This window comes from Cynocephalus volans, chromosome 2 (assembly GCF_027409185.1).
Source record: "Cynocephalus volans isolate mCynVol1 chromosome 2, mCynVol1.pri, whole genome shotgun sequence".
In the NCBI taxonomy this organism is placed as follows: domain Eukaryota; kingdom Metazoa; phylum Chordata; class Mammalia; order Dermoptera; family Cynocephalidae; genus Cynocephalus; species Cynocephalus volans.
The window spans coordinates 173,356,792-173,378,113 of record NC_084461.1 but is presented as its reverse complement, the minus strand read 5'-3'; the positions used below and the strand labels follow the sequence as shown (position 1 = coordinate 173,378,113).

Below are 21,322 nucleotides of genomic sequence, written 5' to 3'. Positions count from 1 at the left end.
AGCCCTTTTGGGAAGGACAGCCCACTTAAACTCACTTCACAAATTAGAAAATGCTGGCAAAGGTTTTCTCTAGCCACAGTCAACACTGGAGCTTTGTCCTTCTGTGATTAAAGGAAAGTCTGTCTTATATGGGCACTTGGAAGTCCATGGTACGCACGCACGCACGCACACACACAGAACATTTTAGCATGGTTAAGCCATAGCAGGGGGACCATCAGACCTCAGGCTCCCAGGGTCCCACAGACAACCAGTGCAGGGAGGCCCAGCCAGGGCTCCTGAGTGGGCATCTCAGTGAGCATATGAGCCATGGTCCGGGGCCTGGGGCTGGCAGGTCTGGTAGAGACAGCAGGGGATACCAGTCAGGGTTTGATTCCTGGAAGGACCAGTGAGAGCAGGGTCAGGCCCAGTCCTCAGAAACCTGTGCTGCCAAGCAGGTTACAAAGGCAGGGCCTGGGATAGTGCGAACTAAGATGACAACCCTGTGTCTGGTTTCTGACTTGACAAGGTGCCAGAGCCTAGAAAACATAGGTAAGACAGCCTTGCAGATAGATGCATGCCCCAGATCAGGAATCCCCAGGGCAAAGAAAGCTAATTTTATCTACTTTTCTGACTCTAAGGTAAAGGCACAGTGGGCCTATACAGCATGTAGCTGCACTCTCCCCAAAATAACTCTAAAATAATTTAAAATCTATCTCTGGTGGTCCCTACCAATCTTCTCCTGATTCCATTCCTGTTTCTCTCCCTTTATCTATCCCCCAATCCCAATTTCAATGTCTAGGCCCAAAATCTTAATGTTATTGAGATTCATTCACAACATTAGTTAACATTAAGATAGTAATATTTTACTATTCCCAGTTTTATTTACATATTTTGAGAGGATCATGGAGAATCTTCTCCAAAGGAATGCATACTTAATGGTAAAATTTCAGCCATGTGATACTTGGATCGGGAGATGTTTTAAGGCAGAGTAAAGCTGCCTGGTATCCATTCCTCCTTCGTAATGGCACCTCAATTTCCTTTTGGGAAATTTTTGCTCCAGCATTATGTAGCCCAAGGGCTCACCTCCTATTAGGGACACCAGGCATGACATAACCTCCCTCTCCCACCCAAGTGTGGCAGAGAGTAAGCATAAGGCTCAGTTCAGCCAGCTGGACATTTGGTGGTCATTTCATCACAGAGCCAGCCACATGCTGAACCTGGAGACCCTGCCTTCTAGCCCTTCGGGTGGCCTTTGGTTCCTGCCCTAGTCTCCCCACGTCCTCCCACTCTCCACTCATTCTGTGAGCCACCTCCCCCCATAGCCTTTCAGTGAAGTACTTTTTAAGCTAACCAGCCTTTGCTGTTTGCAAAGAACATGGATCCCCAAACAGACACCACCACCACCTCTACCCACAGTTGGGCCAATGGTGGCTGGGAAAGGGGGCTGGCAGGCCCACTGTCCTCCCTCCATGCAGAGGCCAGAACTCAACACACCACAGTGATCACCACCATGACTAGATGTTACTAACACATGTGCAACCAGAAACAAGAGTCACTGGAAGGGACCCAGGATGGAAAGGCTGGAAAATGACATCCCGGCATCTGATGGTGACAGGATGGGATCACATGCAGCCCTGAATGCCAAGCTGAAAGGGGGAACATGCTCTCACCTGCTAGTCTTCCTTCCTCCCTCCTGCCACGTGCATGCACTCATGTGTGCACATGAACACACGCAAGCCCACACAAGTGCACATGCTCATGTACATGGACACACATGCACTCAGCCAACAGGCATCCTTCTAGTCCTCTGTGGGGAGAATGTTGTTGGAGAAATATGGCAGGCCCAGTGTCCGGGTAGGGCCAGGTGGCACACAGAGGAAGAGGACAGGAAGGAGGGGAGAGAGACAGAAAAATCCCTTGCTCTTTGGACCTCGATCCCAGAACACTCACAATCGTCTCCCTTTTCTGGTTTGTCCCAAGAGACTAGGTCCCTGCCTTCACAATCACACACTATTGCACATAACTGGCTGGGCCACCCAGGCAGCCTGAAAACAAAAACACGCATGAGGCGTGACACCAGGTCCTCTCTCCCCCCACCCTCCCCATGCCCATATTCATTCTCCAGTCTGGGAGCAGCAGACATCTGTGCTGACAGGGAAGGGGACAGGGAGAGACCAAGGCTCAGCACAGTGGGACTTTCAGGCCCCGAGTGCCAAATGCCTCCTAAGAGAACTCCATCCACGACATCGTGTGCACACACGCACGCACACTTCCCCAGGGCACTGGGAGCCCCAGGGAAGCAGCCAAGAGTGGGCCCTGAGTCAAGAAGAAAATAGGGCGCAGGCACCCCAGAGTGAGGCAGAGGCAGCTTGCTTCCTAGTTTGTTTATTGGAGCCTTGGTTAAGCATGAATGTGGATCAGAAGCCCCCAGCACAGCCCGGTCAGTGTGACAGCAGCAGGGCACAGGGGTTGGTTTCCTTTTTTCCCATTATAGACAACATTATTAAAAAAAATAAACTTTACAATAATACAATTTTGCTCATCTGTTGGGGTATTATCTCAACAATTTTGTTTCTTAAAAAAAGGAAACAAAGGGGAAACCACACGATATATGTATATGGATGTGTATATACATATATATTGAGAAAGGAGCCTTGGTATGTACATACAGTTGTCATACATCTTAGAAATGAGGAAAGTCAACACAGAAACAGGGAGAAGAGGAGAGGCCTTGGGAGGCCAGAGAGTGTGCAGACACACGTCCAACTGCGGTCTCTTCTGCCCCTCTCAGCAGCCCCTCTCCTCAGAGGGAGACCCGCCATATAGACCACAAGAAACCAAAAAAGCCAACGTGTCATTTCTCTTTGACTTCAAAATTCCTGCCATCAAGGAGGAAGAAGCGCCCCAGAGCTGGTGCCCAAGTTTCGCCTCCTCCCCAAAAGGGGATCTCTCCGAGGGCTGAGCTCCCCAGACCTCCCAGAACTGGCCCCTGTCCCCTCCCTGCTACAGTCAGGGGGAGCCGGTGCAGCACCACCCCTCCACCAGCATCGGTGGGGGTCCCCACACCAGATGCAGACCCACCTGGCCCACCTGAGGGTAGGTAGGGGGAGAGGGGAGAAGGCGAAACAATCTCCATCCTTGAAGCCAAGAGGAGGGGCTGAAGGTGGTCAGCCAGACCCCCACAGCCCACCCCTGCCAGGTCCCCAGGTGGGCAGCCTGAGAACGCAGCTGCAGGTGTCCCGCCCTCAGCCTGCATCGGCCACAGTCACAGTCCCTTCAGCTGCAGGGGCTTTGTCTTGGTCTCTTGCTTTGGAAGGGTACAGAGCAGAAAACACCAGGAGAAGGTGAAGAGCATTTCTAGAACTTTACACCCTCCTCAGCACTGGGCTTCCCTCACCAGGGGACCTCGGGGCCAGCTCTCAGGCTGTCCGCCTGCTTGTCTGTTTGGTTTAGAAAAACTTCTCCAGAGAAGAAACCTGGGAGCAGACAGGTTCAGAGACAAGGCGGGAAAGAAAACTTTTTTTTTGCAAGGGGTGTGTGGGTGTCTGTGTTTCCATTTCGTCAGGCGGGTGTCCTCGTCTGCAGCGCTTTCAGAAATCTTCCAACGCGGTTCCCAGCGCCTATGAGGCCAGTTTCAGCATCAGTAGGGAGAGAGCAGTCAAGGCAGCCGAGGGTCTGGCTCTGCTGGGGCCTGAGTTAGGTTTGATCACCTTGTTACTCCCTGGGATGATATTTGTTGTGAGCTGAGTCCACAACAGAAGGGAGACAGAAACAAAGAAAATGATTTTAAAAAAAAAAAAAAAAATCAGGCTGGGACCCGGCCAAGCAAAGGATCCAGGAACTAGATTCCTCAAGCCCCTGCCCTCTCTGTCCACCCAGAGGGACTCTCTTTGCACTCTGAAGACCCAGCCAGGCTTCTGTGGAGCAGGGATGGGCAGGAACAGAAGGGAACACTGTTCCTCTGGCTCTGTGCCCTCTGGCGTGGAGAGGCAAGGCAGTGATCTCTAGGAAAACAGGCTGCCCTTCCCTGCACTGGGGCTGAGGATCTGCATCCCAGAGAGAAGGGAGACAGTATAAAGAGCTCCAGGAGAAGAGACTCCCACAGTCCACAAGAGGAGAGGACAAAGAGCCCACACTCGCCCTGTTCCTAAATGTGTTTGATTTCCTCCTCCTGCATGAAGCCTTCCCTGCACGTCTCTGAGCTTCTCGCTCCTTCTTCCACAGCATCTTACACTGTGTTTTCTTCTCATTTAAGTGACCATCCTGGGTCTGTAAGTCACATATATATAAGGAAGGGACTGTGTCTTTCCATCTCTGTACTTCCTAAAAATCACAGAACCAGCACTGAGCAGCTGACCAACACATTTGTCATAAAGAGTACGGAAGGTGTAAGAAGGCCTCTGCTCAGAGCAGCCACACTTCCTGCCCCCAGAGATCACCACGGGCCCTGGCTGCAGCCTTTGCACTCCACTGCCACCTCTCCAGCAGCATGAGTTCCCACCCAGGTCCAGGCAGAAGCTCTGCTGGCCCAGCCCCTGCAGTGGGATATGGGGGCTCTGAGTCTGAGGCTTACCTGGGCAACACACCCCTCTGGCCCAGCCTCCTGCACCCACCCCCACTCTGCCCCTCACTCACCTCTGTGAAGCACATGCTTAACTCTTTGGAGTTGTTGGCCTTCAGCCCCTGCTCCTGCGGGAGAGAAGGCATTAGTAAGGACAGGTCACCAGGCTTTTTCTGCCTGGGCTTTGTCCGGTAACCTGCACAAGGTCCTGCCATCCACCACTGGCATCAAGCTCAGAGTACAGAGTGAAGAGTGCCCAACCCACACAGCACAAAAGTCCCTGCCCCTTTCTGATACCCTCTGCAATTAAGTCCCGGCTCCTCCAGGCTCCTAGAGAAGAGATCTAAACTCTGTTCTGCAACGTACGATATATGTAGTAATTAGCCATTCACATGTCTGTCTACATGCTCCGAGCTCCTCAACAGCAGGGACCATGTCTTCTTTTCCTCACGTTGAGCAGTGTTTGGCTCATAACAGCAGCTCAATAATTTACTAGATGCATGCATGCATGAAGGAATGAATGAAGGAATGACACAGATCAGAAATGGCATCTGCGTACCAGCTCCTGGTAATTTGTGAAGGCTGCTGGAGGGCTCCATAGAGAGAAATCATGAGCTCTCTTCTGGGCTCAGAGGGATGAGAGCTGTAATTGATTAGTGATGTCTGCCACTGGCACATGTCGGGCAGACAGCTGGCCACTGTGCCAGGCCATTTCCACCAGAAACAGATGTGCAGCACCTGGGAGCTCTAGGACAGGTGAGGAATGGGAAAGATGGTGTGCTGATGACTCCAGTATTCTCCACCCTGGCCTCACAACCTGGATGCAAGACCTGAGGGTACACACGAAGAACAGTCCTCTGTTATGGTCCTCCTAATCATGATCCATGGGAACAAGCTGGGGACTTGGTATTCTTCCATCCTGGCTTTGAATGGCTCGTTCTCCGGGCAACGGCAGGGAAGCACTGACCACCAGAAGCAACTGGGAAGCCCAGGAAGTTATGCCTAAATCATTGCTCTTGGCCAGAAGTATCGATAATCCCTCAGACATCACAGGCAATCTACCACCCAGGGCAACTAGTCAGCCCCACAAGGACTCAGCTGTCACATAGACACCGCAGCCAAGAGTGGAGTCACTGCCAGTGGTGGAGACAGGACCACGGTGATGATTAATACATCAGGCACAGAGCCAGGGACCTGACCCAGGAGGGTCCTATTCAAGAGCATAGCATCAGTGACTCCAGGTGCCCAGACATGGCCCAGCCACCCACCAACGGCTGCCCTCTGCAAAGGCCGTATGCTCTGAGACCCTTCCAACCCCAAGGATTGGATTCTATACCCCAGGACTTGGCACCACTCCAGCTAGAGCTGTGTGAGGCCACTGTGGAGACAGAACACGGCCCACTAGTTCAGAGGTTTGCTGTCGTCCCCACCTTCCACCTGCCCTCCCTCATCCCTTTGCTAATCCTCACCCAATCACCTCAGTCCCCACCTGTGATTTCCTATGGCCTGTCGGGTCTGCAGGGTATAAATAGCACCTATGTACAAATAGCACCTATTTATAAGTAGCAACTATTTATACCCTGCATTAGTTCCTGCTCTGATAGTCTTAGGTATAGTAGACCTGTCCCACCCCCCTTGGAGGTCCCTGTCTTATCTGTGTCCCACCCCCATAGCCCACGCAGAACCACAGCGACAGACAGCCCAATGGGACTCAAGGTTCTCACCCCTTTTCAACGAAAAAAGCTCCATTTTTATTTGTTTTAAATATTCGAGTTATGCATAAAATTGTTTTAAAAATACTCCACTGCTTAAAAAACAATAAGGTTTCAGAAAACAACTAAACTAGGTGGCCTCTAAGGAGAGGCCATGTGACATTCTGTGACTGGGATAGCAGCTCTCAGGGAAGCCCAGGGTCCTGGCCAGACCTGGTTCCATGCCAAGGTCAGCTTGCACAGAGCAGCTGGCAAAGCACCAGGACCAGAGTCCCTTTCTCCTGCAGCTTAGCAGGTGTGAGGGGCTGAAATCTGCAGGTGGAACCTCTCTGGAGCACACCTGGCCTGGGACTGGCTTTTGCTCTTCAGAGTGAGCAGGACTTGCCAGGTTCCTCTTCATTAAGGGAGAGTGCAGAAGGGTGTTGGCAAATATTACTCAGGAAAAATGAGAGGGAAGAGAGAATGCGGAGAGAGGGAGAAGTAAGAGGAAACAAGGGGAAAGTAGAGAAATAAAAAGGCAACAGCTGGCAGGGGGAGCAGAGAGAGAAGGGGGGGGGAAATGGAGGGGGAGGGAGAAAGAGGAGATGGGAGGGGGAAGGGAGGGAGGGGAGGGAGGGGAGGGAGGGGAGGGGGAGGGAGCAAGGTGGAGGCAAGGGGCAGCAGAGGACCATTTCATCCTCAATCTGACCCACAGTATCAGGAGACAGTGCAAGCACCTCCCTGGGCCAGCCCCAAGGGACATCCAACCCAGTGTGTGATCTCTGACAGGGGCCACAGGGCCTTTGGTGGGAGATCAGGACTGGCCTCCATGAAGATAAGGGATAATGGACCCATCGTGTGCACCTCTGAGTTGGCAGGAAGCGATGGACACCTCGGTGGGGCAGGCCTCCGGGGCTGGCCGGCCACGCCCACCCAGTGCAGCCGGCTAATCAGCTTCCCCTTGCTGCCCTGAACTACTCCCTGCAAGCGCTGCGAGATTTAGTTTCTAGATTTCTGTCCACACAGACACATCCTAGTCCTTCATTTTTTAGACTGAAGAGTCCTAATATCCTTGGTGTCTGTCTGCACAGCCCCTTGATCCCGAAAATAGAACAAGAAGCCTTGTTCAGGGCCTGAGAGACCACAGCCTGAACTCAAGTCTCGGTCCCCCCAGTGACCCAGGGCAAGCCTGGGTGTCCTCATCTATAAAGCAGGGACAGACAAGCTCACCTGGTGGAGCTACCGCAATGATTAGCTGAGACACCACATGGCACAGAAGTACTCCACGACTCTAAAGGCTCAGTGTCAGTTCTCCCGGGCATGATGCTGAGCAGGGCGCAGGAGCAAGACAGTGAAGGGATGGCCAGGGGGCTGTGAGGAGACCCCCAGGGCAAGCTGGTGGCCTGGGCTGGGGGGGGGGGGGGGGTGCGCTGAGGCAGCCTCCTGTGATGACAGGTGTGGATGCAAAGAGCAGGAGGAAGTCTCTGCTGAGGGGCATGCCTCCCCCCTCTGCCCGCCCTATTTCCAGAAAACACAGAGCAGACAGCTCAGGCTGCAGGAGCCTCCCAGATGGCCAACGTGAGTCCCCTCGCCCAGTCCTGGGCACACAGACAGTTGACCTTTCCTAAAAGCTGATCTTTCCTAAATGCAGCATATGGGGGGGGGGGGGTTACAGAGAGAAAGAAATGCAACCACCTAATGCCGAAACCACCAGTGGCCCAAACTCACTGCCTCCCCTGCCACGAATGTGCCTCTCTCCCTCCCCCAAATTAGTCACAGCCCCGCCCTCCAAGGCTCACACCCTGATAGGGAAATAAACCTCCACGCCAGTCAAATGAGCGGGATGGGGAGAGCAGGCTGCCCCCCTCACCCAGACCCCTCCAGCTGTGGCTGTTTTCCTGAGGTCATGCCTACCTCGTGCCCAGCTCTCCCTGAATGTGCTGGACTCTGGTGGAAGGAATCACAGAGCGGTCCCTGCCCCATCCCTACTCTGAGCCTCTCATCCCCTGGAGGCAAGTTCAGGGCCTGTGTGCACAGTGTCCCAAAGAACACAGGCCTGGGCTGCTAGAACGGCCTGACTCGGAGCTTCTAACAGCAAATCCTTCTGACATGGAGGCAAGCAGAAGAACTTCGTGGGAAGCACTGATGCATGAAAGAACTGGCCTCTGCAGGTGGCACAGGGGGAGGGATGCAGACAGGCAGGGAGGATGGCAGCAAAGGCAAGCTTCATCCTTCTAGAACTTTCTCCCAGAGAGGCCCCTTTGCCCAGGGAGTTGGGAGGAAATTATTGTCTTCCTCCTCTTCTTCCTTGGCCACCTCTGTCCCTACCCACCAGCCAAGCCCAGCCTGGCAGTCCCACAGCCTCACTGGGACTGGTCTGGCCCAGATGCTATTAACTAAGTCCAGCACTGTCCTGCTGGCCGGAGCTGGCGGCTCTCTGCTGTTCCCTGCTCCTGTTCCTGGCCCTGGCCCCAAACTTCAGTGCCCTTGTTCCCCTCCCTCCCTCTGCCCTGCTGGCCAGTACCTGGCCCTCCCTCCTGCACACACCCACTCCAGCAACTCACACCCCCCCTACCCCTCCACTCCCTGCCCACCCTAGCTCAGCCCCTCCTTTCTTACCCGACTATCACCACAAAGATCTCCTAACAGGTCCTCCTGTCTCTCCAGCCTCTCTCCTGCCAACCAATCTCCACCCGCTGTCAGATTAATCTCCCTCAATCACAGTCCCGATCGCAACTCAGTGCTCCCCTGTTCCAAAGCCTTCCAGGGGACCCCTCAACACTCACCACTTCAACTGCTCTTCACATTACACCCACCTCCCTTCCCATGTTTCCTCCAGATCAGGGGCTGGGAAGGGCCAAAGGGCAACTATGTTAGTCTTTGTGGGACATACAGTCTGTCACAATGACTCAACTCTGGCTGTAGCACAGACAATACACACACAGAAGGGTGTGATCCTGTCCCAATGAAACATAGTTCACACAAACAGCCAGACCACACCCCTACTCAACACCCTCTATGCTGTCCTGACCCCACATCTCGGCTCCTCCTTAATCCCCCACCAGGGACGCCCTACCTGCTCTGACCCCAGCTCTATGTCCCATGTATCCAATTCTCCCTGTTCTTCCAGGCCTGGCAGCCGGCTCCACCTTGCCTGTGAGTCCTCGAAGTCCACTCCCAGTCAAAGCAGTCCTCCTCTCCTCTGATTGCATCATGCTTCAGCAGTCCTCACAATCATCTGAGCACACATCCTGTCCCTCACCATCATCTGAGCTCACAAGGGCCACCACAGAGCCAGTCAATCAGAGGCCAGCAGGAAGGAGGGGGCTCACGGAGCTGAGGGACAGGAGAGGGTGCATCTGGGGAGAAGGAACCACACCTGCACCAGCCTCCAGGAGAGCCAAAGTCAGGGACAAGGACTTCTTCACTCCACACTGCCAGTGCCTGGCATGCTCATCAAAAAGAATATAATTAAAACAGAATCAGCGGCCTGCCCCTCCCACTTCTCTGGAAAGGAACCTGAGGAGCGATGGTGGGTGAGCACCTTAGGAGGGTCTGATTCTCTTCCTTACCACCTGGGACGGCTGTCCCTTGCTGTCCTGCCCAGAGTGACTTCATCAATAGGCCCCAAGTGGACAGTCACTGAGGCCAGGCAGCTCCCCCAGCCCGGGACTGATGGCACCTAACATTTGTGTAGCGCTCCTTCCTCAGCTTACAAAGCACTTCCACATACATACAGAACATCCACTGTCTCCACCGGAATCAAGCCAAGATTAAGACAAGCCCCCAGACAGTGAGTCTGCAGAAAACCAGGCTGGGGCTAAAAGAAACCAAGTGACAGATGGCTTAGCAAACTGCTGAGAGAAAACAGGGGGAAAAAAACGGGAGTCAGAATCATCAGACCCTGAAGGGGGCTGGGGTGGGGTGCAAGAAGCCACGGCTTTGAACTTCTCTACACCCACGATGAACCACATTGTCTTGGGAAAGGTCGGCAGCCATTTGCTAAGTCAGCATCTCCCCAGGTGAGTGGACCCAGGTGACCTCGTGGACGGACAGTGGGTGCCATATGGGAGGCTGATCAGGTCCGGAGGGACATGTGGACCACGCCAGCACATGGTCACCCAACAGGTGGCACAGCCCTGACCAACCAAGCTGCCCACCACTCTAGCATGAAATTGAGCTGGCAGTTGTCTGTGCAGCAGGACCCCAAGCCCCCCGCCAGCAGCCACTCAAGCATGCCCAGTGTAATTAGGAGCTGCCCAAGGGTGACACGGGCACTTCAGCCCAATCGGGAGGGGTGGCATAATGAAGGGAGCGGGACATGGAAGGCTCCATGCTGGGCCCAACAGGAGGACATGTGGAGGTCAGCTGTCACTGAGCAGGGGACCCCAACCAGGAGGTGAAGGGGAGGTGGGAAGAGGGCCTCCTAACTGGCACGGGCATCAGGACACAAGCTATTGGTGCACTGGGTGCCAGGAGGAACCAGAGCAGCTCTGCCAGGCCCAGTCCCTGCACACATCCTCCCCTGGCACCATGACTGCCTGCTGTTGATCGCACAAGCCTGCCCCACACACAACCAGTCCTGTTCCCCCACACCTTTGCATAGGCTGGGCCCCGCTGACTGCTCCTCAGACCCCACCAACCTGCATGGCAATTCAAGTCCCAACTCCTTCCTGAAACACTCCCTGTGCCCACTGACCACGACCTCACTGCTCCCTCCCTCCTCTGCTCTCCCTGGAATTCTGCATTTGGCTCTCTTCTGAATTCCTTGTTTTGTGTGTGTGTGTGTTCTCCGCCTAGAAGCAGAGAGCCTATCATACTGAATGGTGAGATGGTATGCAGGTAGCTCAGCAGAGAGAGAGGCCAAAGGGAGCCCTAGACTGTGACTACACAGTGCCACCTGTGTCCCCTGTCATGGCACTGACTGCAGTCAATGTCTAATGCTTACTTAATTGTTTAACCCTCAACAGGACCAGAAAGACCACAAAACCTGGGACTGTGTCAGCCTCATTCACCAATGTATCCCTGGCAGCTTACATATGCAGTACACTTTAGATGGACAGATGAAGTGATGGATAGATGGATGGATGGACAGATGGGCTGAAGTGATGGATAGATGGATGGATAGACAGATGGGCAGATGGGTGGATGGATGGAGAGATGGATGGACAGATGGATGGATGGATGAATTGATGATGGGTAGACAGAAAAATGAGTGCATGGATGGAGAGATGGATGAATGGATGGATGGATGGACGATAAACTGATGTATGGACAAATAGATGGGTGGATAATGGGAGAGATGGATGGGCAGATGGATGGGTGGATGGATGGATGGACGGACGGATGGATGGATGGATGGACAGCAGATGGATGGGCGGATGGATGGATAGATGGATAGATGGATGGATGGATGGATGGATGGATGGATGGATGGACAGCAGATAGATGGGTGGATGAATGGAGAGATGGATGGATGGATGGATGGATGGATTGATGGGAAGATGGGTGGATGGATGGAGAGATGATGGATGGATGGACAGATCGGCAGACGGGTGGATGGATGGAGAAATGGATGGATGGGCAGATGGACGGATGGGTGGATGGATGGAGAGATAAAGAGATGGATGGATGGATGGGCAGATAGGTGGATGGGTGGATGAATGAAGAGATGATGGATGGATGGACAGATGGGCAGATGGGTCAATGGATGTAGAAATGGATGGATGGATGGGCAGATGGGTGGATGGATGTAGAAATGGATGGATGGATGGGCAGCTGGGTGGATTGATGAAGGGATGATGGATGGATGGACAGATGGGCAGATGGTCGGATGGATGTAGAAATGGATGGATGGATAGGCAGATGGGTGGATGTATGGAGAGATGATGGATGGATGGGTGGATGGATGGAGAGAGAGATGGATGGACAGATGGGCAGACAGGTGGATGGATGGAGAAACGGATGGATGGATGGATGGATGGATGGATGGATGGATGGATGGATGGATGGATGGATGGACGGACGGACAGACAAACACTATGGGCTTTGGAGTCAGATGAAGGTTTGAAATCTTATTCCACCACCAGCCAGCTGTGTGATCTTGGGTATATCAACTAACCCCTCTAGGTCAGTTTCCTGTGTGTAAAACAAGAATACTAATACCTCAGTATGTGAGATTTCAATGAGATAGGTAGAGAGTCTACTAGCATACTACTTGGTAGTTGGCAGATGGTTAGTAAACGGTAACCATAAAATTTCTCTTGTATCCCCGTGGTATTTAATACAATACTGTGATGTGACACATGTTTAATACTTGCAAGATGCATTCCTAAATACATGAATAGGTGAAAAACTACTCCCACCAGCTCCTCCTTGCCTCTTGGGCCCCTGATATGAAGAGATGACCTTCAGCGCTCCCTCCCTGGCCCCAGTTTACCCATTTCCCACCCCACCTCCAGTATCATGGTGCTTCCCCAGACCCTCAGCCCCGACCCCTCACCTGGACAGACGTGCAGGTGGCCATGACACTGGTCCCCAGACTGGTGCTATCACTGAGGTCATCTGGCAAAGAAGGATTCTTCTCCACCCGTGGGGCCTGGGTGGCCTGGAATGAGGGGCCTTTAGGGGACACGTTCACATCTGTGCCATTGCCAAAGGCCTGGATGGCATTCCCTGGGGGAGAGGGACAGGTAAATGCAGAGAAATCAGGACCTACCTCCATCACTTCCACCTCTGCTCCCACCTTGACCACCACCTTCCCTGGAACAGCCCAGGGACTCGGGACAGTGCTGAAGCTCCTTTTCAGATATCTACAAAGATCTCACATTTAGATAAGAGAATAACAAGAGAGAGGCTGAAAGACAGAGAAACCAGAACAGAAAGAATACTCCTGATGAGGAATGTAGAAGAGGAAAGGAGGAAGAGACGAAGTGAGAGGCATGGGGAGTCTAGGGCAGGAATGGCCATGCCAAGGGCAGTGTCAGGGCTGCAGACCACTCCTGTGCAAACCCCCAGCTCCCTAGGCTCAGGACCTGCTGGAGCCCTTCCTGTTGTCACTGTCCTCTCTCACGAGCAGCAACTACAGCCTTCTGATGGGACCCTCTGTGTGGGCCACCCGTGAGAATCAGATCCCTAACCCCACTGCCTGCACACCACAAGCAGATGTGGTTTCTGAACCACCAATATGATCGTGACTCCACCTGCTGATATGCTTTCAGAGACACCCCGCACCACCACCACTGCCAACTACAGGACAATAAAATCCAAATGCCTTCAGGTGTGCAAGGCCTTTTTGAGGAGGATGAGCTCAACCTGTTCAGATAACTGTCACTCCAGTCATCTTCAATGCCATGGAGCAAGACTAAGCGGTGTACAGTTCCCTCAATCCACCACGGTCTCTGTGGAGCTCTGGCCCTCTGCCCAGAGTGGACAGGCAGGCCCTCCTCCCTGCCTCTTCCAACTGACCGATGTCCAGCTAGCCATCAATGGACACTCCTCTGAGAAGCTTTCAGGGCCTCCCTCCTCCTGGACAACGTGGGCATCCCCACCCTGGGCTCCTGAAGAACCCTGTGTAGACTTCCACCTAAGGATCATTTGCCTCCTACTGAGATCGCAGGTGACGTCTCAGTTTATCTCCACCAGGCTGCACACTCCTCAGTGACAGGCACCATAACTTGTCTCTCTGAATCCCCTGTGCCGTGCAAAAAGCAAGGAAAGAGGAATGGATGGACAGACTGACAGAAAGAAGAAAGGAGAGAAGGACAGAGGGGAGAGATTTTCAGGGGGACGTGGGTAGCAGTGGATTTCAGGCTGTAAAGATATGATTAGGAGTTTGATGACTTGAAAAGAAAGCACTGATTCCAAGGGGAAATAGACTCATTAAAGGCATAACTGAGAGATGCCTGAGCTCCTCATGAGACAGCTCAGTCTCCAAAGGAGCCTGGCTGAAAGTGTCAGAATAACAGACCAGAAAGCTCTGACCTTGACTTGCAATAAGTTCAGGGCCTCCGGTGGTAAACCGAGGCTGGCCTACTGACAGTTCTGGTGTGAATCTCTGAGAGCACAAAAACCAAGGACCCCGCAGGCAACACCCATGGTGAATAAGTCCCATATATATTACTGGCTATCCCAACTGAGGAAGAAGGAAATGGCCAGGGCAGACTCCAGAGCCCGAGCAGTGGAAGGGTTTCTGGGGATGGGGAGAACATTCCAGAACTTACGGAGGCATGGGTTCTCAGTGAAGTCCCTGAGGAACTTCTCACACTCTTCCTCCATGTTCCCACTGCCACGACAGCTACACCAGGGGGACACCACAATGCCAGTGGGGCTGGAGTCCACGTAGTTAGGTGTCATATCAAACCCTGGGCAGGGAAAAAGAGGAGGGAAAGGAGACACGTGCAGTAGGTCCTTCCCTTTGGGCCTGCAGACCCCAGGCACAGCAGGGCAGAGCTGTGGTACCCACCTGCCCCAAACACGCATACACCCCAACTCACAGTGCTAACTCTGCGCATTACTATCCCAATGACCGTGGAGGTCAGCAGGACATGGCGGCCATAGGCACAGAGGATCCTGGTCTCCTCATTACCAGGAAGGCTGAGCAGATGCCCAGAAGCCCCTGCCCCAAATGGGGGCATTGCTTTCTCCTTCACCAACAAACAGTGTGCGTGTTCTACAATCAGGGAGACTAAGGCTCACACTGTGCTGGATGCCAGTGCCAACAAGGACCAGCTAGGGGAGCCTGCACAAGTTACTCAACTGCTCTATGCCTCAGTTTCCTCATGTGCAAAATGCAGACATCAACCCCTTCTTCATAAGAGCTGTTGGGAAGATTCAATAAGACAGCTGTGTCAACTGCTCAGTGCAGCACCTGGAACATCAGAACCCTGCAATAATGTCACCTTTTCCTCCTATTTCAAAAGCCTTACGAGGCTCCTGGAGCTCTCCCCCACCCTCCTTCCCTGTGATTTAGGAGCTCAGACCCTCCTCCTTGACAAACAGCTGGCCTCCTTCTGGTTTCCTACTGCAGCTCCATCTGAATCTGCTGCAGAGAAGGCTGAGCCTCAGGCTGTCCCCAACCACAGCAGGGCAGGGCTGTGGCCCAGCCCAGTGGCAGCAAGGATCCACTGTGAGCCCAGACACACAGGGAGAGCTTACCAATCATGCCGGCATAGGAGCCCAGGCACGCCTGGTAATTGTCCGCAGGGCAGCTGGTAAGCGTCTGGTAGGAAGCTCGACAATTGGCGTGGAAGTCTGCCAGCCGGGACCTGGTGGCGGGGAGAAGACCCAAGAGAGAAAACAGGACTTCAGTCCAGCTGCCTTCTAGTCTCCTCTACCCGGCCAGTGGCAGAGCACCTCCTCCCTGCAGCTCCCAGGGCTGGAGGAGGCCAGGAAGAGGGAGGGGAGGAAAGTGGGGGGAACCAAGTCTTGGGGTACCCCAAACTGTGAGCTCCTTGAGGACAAAAACTTCCTGGAGAGCCAGGCACATGACGCAGCTTGAAAACTCAGTGGCCAACTGACAAAAAGGACTGACTTCAAAAGGTATAGACACAGCCTGCTCTGCATGGCTTTTGGTCAGAGGAACACAGACCGGACCCAGGGTGGGTTTGTGGAGAATGCCTGGGACATAGCAGGAAAGCAGGGCTCTGCTCTCGGGCTCAGACACACTCCTGGATGATCTTGCCCCAGTCCTCCTTCAACATGTCACTCTTCCCACCTGCAAAATGGGTACAATAATCTCTGCACCAGCTACCTCATCAGATCCATCAGAGAGTCAAAGGAGCCAGCCCCTGGGGGCCTCTTTAGGGGGAGCATTCCCAGCTGGTCTCTTTCACATCAAGTCAGAGCAAAGGCTCCCCTGCCATCCCTCCATGCCCTTCTCCAATCCCACCAGGCAGATCAGCCCCCTGGTGACCGTAGCATACTGTCACCCGTTCCGCTCTGTCGTCACCTAGGACACTGCATCATAACTGCTTGTGTACACTCTGTGCTCCACACTTGGCCATGAGACACATGAAGACAGCCACTGTCTGACCTGGGTCTGCCCCAGGTCCCCAGCACCAGGCATGGATGTAGTGAGTTATGTGGAGTGCAGGGCCCCCAAGTCCAACGTGCATAACAATCCCCATGCCTTCTTCCTCCTGCCCTGGTGACCTGGCCATGGATTGTCACCATCAGCCTGGGCCGGGGGAGGATGCTTCCCTCCCCACTGTGTCTAACAGACATAGGCAGCTCCCACAGGTGAGTGCCCTTTGCCACAGACCCACAGGTCTCGCGTCATCTGCATCTCACGGCAGCTCCAAGCTCACTGGCATTGTCCCCAAGATGGGCACATAGTAGGACCTCAGTAACCATGTGCTCAGTTAGAATTCCACAGCAGCTCGATGAGCTAGCTACAGGAAGGACCCGAACACAGGTCAACCCAGAACCTCAGTGAGGTACCTCACAAAGCCATCGCCAAGGTCACCCCAAATTTAACTCCCCCAGTTCTCCACTGGAACTTTGTCCCATTTGAGAAATGAACAGGTAGAGGGAGGAAGATGTAGGAGGTGGAGAGAGGCTGAGATGGCCTGAGGGAGGCAGCTTTGTACACAAAGGTGCCCAGGGCCTGCTGAGAGCGGATCTCTGACCAAGCAGGCCACAGGGCATCAGGAAGAAAGAGCACTGAACACATCCCACCACTGCACAAATTCCAGTTTGCCTAGAGGCCTCACAGTCCTGGGAGATGGTTTTAAGAGACTGAGGAGGCCCTCTGGAGAGATCCAACCCGAAGAGGCCTTGTAGGTCCCCAGCCCCGGGAAGGTCATAAGCACCACCCTAAGAGTCAGGGGACGGGAATTCTCAGCTCAGCTCTGCCCTAACTCACTGGGTGACCATGGACTCAGTTTCCTTATTTATCAAGTGAATAAAAAGTATTCTCAGTTTAAGGGCCGGCCCGTGGCTCACTTGGGAGAGCATGGTGCTGACAACACCAAGTCAAGGGTTAAGATCCCCTTACCAGTCACCTTTAAAAAAAAAAAAAAAAAAGTGATGGCTGCACAACCATGTGAGCATGCTTAATGCCCAAGTCATACACTTCAATAGTTACAATAGCAAATTCCATTACACATCTTTTACCACAACAATTTTTTGAAAAGGTACTTTCACATCCATCTTTTATCATATAATCCTCATAAACACTCTGTGAGATCTAACAAGCAGTCGTTAGCATTATCCCATTTTACAGATGAGGAAGCTGAGCCTAGGAGAAGCTAAATAAGTTTGCCCAAGATCAAGAGCTACTGAGCAGTGGAGCCAGGACTCAAACCCAGAGCCCCAGCGAGGTTAGTCCTTTCCACTGGCAGGCCCCACCACTCCTTCAAATGCACCTTCTACCTCTTCCCCACCCAGCCCCAACACAGAGAAAAGCAGCTTTTCCAACCAAGCCCTCCCCCTGCAGAATAAGACTCAGTCTTGAACATCGAGATCAACATCTGTCACCCTGTCACCTGGCAAAGAGAAAAGTGCTATGAGAGGATGGGTGTGTGGTGGTCTCTGCCCATGCCCCAGGCCTCCAGAGTCCTAAGAGATGGGAGTAGAGGGGACAGATGGGATTTGGAGACAAACAAAATGAAATCTGTTGTGGGCTGCTTTGTGTCTTCCAAAAAATATGCTGAAGTCCTAATCCCCAGTACCTGTGATTGTGACCTTATTTGGAAACCAGGTCTTGCAGATGTAATAAAGTTAAGATGAGGTCATAGTGGGTTATGGTGGGCCCTAAATCCACTAACTGATGTCCTTATAAGAAGAAGAGAGATACACACACAGGGAGAAGACCATGTGACGGTGGAGGCAGAGAGGGGAGTGATACAGCTGCAAGCCAAGGAACACCAAGGACCGCCGGCCACCCCAAAGCTAAGGGAAAGGTGTGAAACAGATTCTCTCATCCCGTCTTCAAAGGGAGCATGACCCTGCCCACACCCTAATGCCAGACTTCCAGCTCCAGAACTGTGCAAGAATACATTTCTGTTTTAAGACAGCCAGCTCATGATACTTTATTAAAGTACTTTTTAAGACTTTATTATTTGCTTTGGACAAGCGTCTCCCTCCAGAAGGAGCCAAGGGGCTAGCAAGGGGTTAACACTGAGGAGGGCTGCAGATAGACAGGACAGAACCAGAACTGGGCTCCTGTAGGGTGTGGGGCAAGAGGCTGCAGATCATGAGCAAAGACACTGGTTACTATCTTCAAGCCAAAGAGGTACCCAAGCATCATGGGCAGCAAGTTGAACTGTGTCCCCCAAAGTCCAGGTATTAGAAACTTGACCCCCACTGTGACAATGGTAAGAGGGTGGGAAATCCTATTATGGTCATTGAAAGGTGGGCCTTGAAGAGGTGATTAGATCATGAGGACCATGCCGTAGTAAGTGGATTAACCTACTGATGGTTAAATGGTGGTCATGAGCGTGGTTCTGATGGTTTTAAAAGGAGAGCTCATGAGAAACTCTGTCTTTCTAGTGCCATCATCTGCCATGTGATACCCTGTGTCACTGCAGAGTCACCAAGAACAAGGCCCTCGCCAGATGTGTTCCCTGAACTTTGGACTTCCCAGCCTCCAAAACTAAGCAATAAATATTGTTTCTTTACAAGTTTGCCAGTCTCAGGTATTTCTGTTATAAGCAACAAAATGAAGCCCATCCCAGTGCCGTGTGACCGCACACAGGGTCTGCCCCCCTCTGACCTCCTCCCCAAGACCCACTTCCAATGCCTCCCCATGAAGCCCTTTTTCACCAACCATGTGGATTTCTGCCATTTCCTTATTGCAGTTACATGTACATCTGGGCCAGGCAATTGAACACCTAATTGCACACAGGCACTTCATGATACTGCCCTGTCTGTTCTCTGCAACTGGAACCTGAGATCCCCAAGTGGCAGAATCTAACATTTCCTCCTCCACATCCTCCACAGACCCTTTGCACAGGGATGGGGTGGTGGACAGCCACCCATCATTTCTCTCAGTGATGAGAATGGTGTGCATGTCGTCACAATGTCAAAAAGGAAAGCCCAGCTCACGGGTTCGGGGCAGCATGCCTCCCAGGTGAGGGTCCAGAGCTCGAGTGGGAAGTCACTGTGGGCTCACCCTCCTGAGAGAGACAGGAGACCTGAGGGCCCCCACTCTATCTGCAGGCATTAGAAGCCTCACAGACAGCTGCAATTCTCACCCAGAGCACAGGGGGCCCCTCTACCCTCCTGCAAAATTAGTTCTCCAGGCACTGACGCTGGGAACCCTGAGGGTCTTTTTTGGCGTCACCATCCCTCCCTGAGCTTCTCGAAATGTCACTGGTCCCACAGGCTGGATGAGGAATAGAGTACGACTGCGGAGAATACAGCTGACTGCTGCAGGGGCCCTTTGGGGAATCCACAATGTTTCCCTGATGGGTCACAAAGAGAGTCAAGGCCATCCAGAGGAGAGATGGGAAAGAAGGAAGTGAGTCCAAAAACAGATGGTGAAACAGTTCAGACCCCAGGGGGCTGGCTAGAGGGACTCCTCCATGATGAGGGGAGGGGGCAGATCCAGCTGCTGGCAGAGGAGAGAGCGTTGGTGGCATGGCCACGCTCTGTCCCTCACTCACCTTCTGGTGACCGTGGGCCAGCCTGTCATGTCTCCGGTGCTCAGTGCCCCCAGTTAACAAACAGGGAGGGCCACACTTGCCTGTCTCCCTCACAGAGCCAATGAGATGGTGCATGTGGGAGCTGGAAACAGATGCCTGACGCAGACAGGAGGCATCACCCTCGTCTTCCTTCTGTACCCAGATGTCTCGTCCCCAGCACTGTGCCTGCCACTGCTTAGTGAACAGGTTCTCCTGGTGTCTAACACAGAAGGTACCAAATGGGTCTGGGCCCACGCAGGGCAGTGTCAGTGCCTGGGAGAAACGGCTCCCTCTCTCCACCTCACTGCCATGCTCCACAAGCAGCCTGCTGGACCCCAGGAAAACCACAGCAGACCCCACCGCCCCTGTCCATTCCTCGCTGAGGACATGGGAAGGGAAGCACAGGCCCTGGAAGCCAGACAATGTGCACAAGGCCGCTCTGCCAGGCCCCGGGGTGGCCAGCAGGGAAGGCAGCATCTCACCCCTCTGAAGCTTTGGCCTACTTGGTGCCAGGACTACTCAGCAAGGAGAGGGGGACGTGGGCCTGGACCAGCAGACAGCAGAGGAGAAGGCCAGGTGAGGGGAAGTGGCTAAGCCTGCTGTTCTTCCACTTCTCCCTTCCCAATGTCACAGCAGCCTTGGCAAGCAAAAGTGACAAATGAGGCTGTTTAGGAGCATGCCACATCCAAGTCTCCAGGAGGCCTCTGATTGCTCAAGTTTCTCTGCGCCCCTCAATGCATAATGAAGTCCACAGTCACGGGCTCCCTCTGCCAGCCTCAGAGACCAAGTGGTGTCAATTTCCTTTGAAAGCTTGACACTCTCCAACTCCAACCAGGACTGGACCAGCCGCATGAACACTCCCAGCCCTGGTAGGCAGCGTTCTCCAAGGCAAATGTTATACTTTTCATAATCCATGACGAGCCAGTTGGTGGTCTCTGCACCATCTCCAGGCCAGATGTCACTCTTCCTTCATACATTGGGAGGTCACCAGTCTCTTGGACTCCATTCTTGCTGCCAAGAGTAGATTCTTCCTGGGTCAGCCCCACTGCTTTGCAGATTTCTGTCTTTAAGAGCCCCCATGAGAGAGATGGCATAAAAGAAAGCATGAGGGAGACAGACAAATAGAGAAAAAGGGAGAGGCAGCAAGAGAACCAAAATGAACACAAGCCAAGTCCATCCCAGCCGAGATCAAGCAAAGACTGCCAAGTGAGCCCAGGACAGCAGGTGGGTCTGTCTGAAAAACACAAACCCTCTTTGGGCCCGTTTCATCAGCAGCTGTAGCCTATTCAATCACAGGAAAGCAGCAGAAGAGGAGATAAAGAGACACTTGACCCCCGATTTGATGAAAAGGTTTTCATATTAAATAGAGTGTCCAGTTAATTTGAATTTTTTTAATAGTATAAGTATGTCCCATGCACTATCTGGGACATACTTACATGAAACAGTTTTTTGCTGTTTATCTGGAA

The 21,322-nt window shown here is 53.0% G+C and overlaps 1 protein-coding gene across 1 annotated transcript in view; it reads right to left on the bottom strand.

Annotated features, from left to right (window-relative positions):
* Positions 1 to 3,599: 3,599 nt before the first annotated feature.
* GFRA2 (GDNF family receptor alpha 2) overlaps positions 3,600 to 21,322 on the bottom strand; it is an 85,956-nt gene continuing 68,233 nt past the window's right edge. Inside the window, exons 5-9 of the mRNA XM_063087715.1 lie at positions 15,388 to 15,497; positions 14,454 to 14,594; positions 12,734 to 12,906; positions 4,615 to 4,668; positions 3,600 to 3,722 (exon numbers count right to left, since the gene is read on the bottom strand). Of these exons, the coding sequence (XP_062943785.1) occupies positions 3,600 to 3,722; positions 4,615 to 4,668; positions 12,734 to 12,906; positions 14,454 to 14,594; positions 15,388 to 15,497 (601 nt within the window). The remainder of the gene's footprint in view (positions 3,723 to 4,614; positions 4,669 to 12,733; positions 12,907 to 14,453; positions 14,595 to 15,387; positions 15,498 to 21,322) is intronic.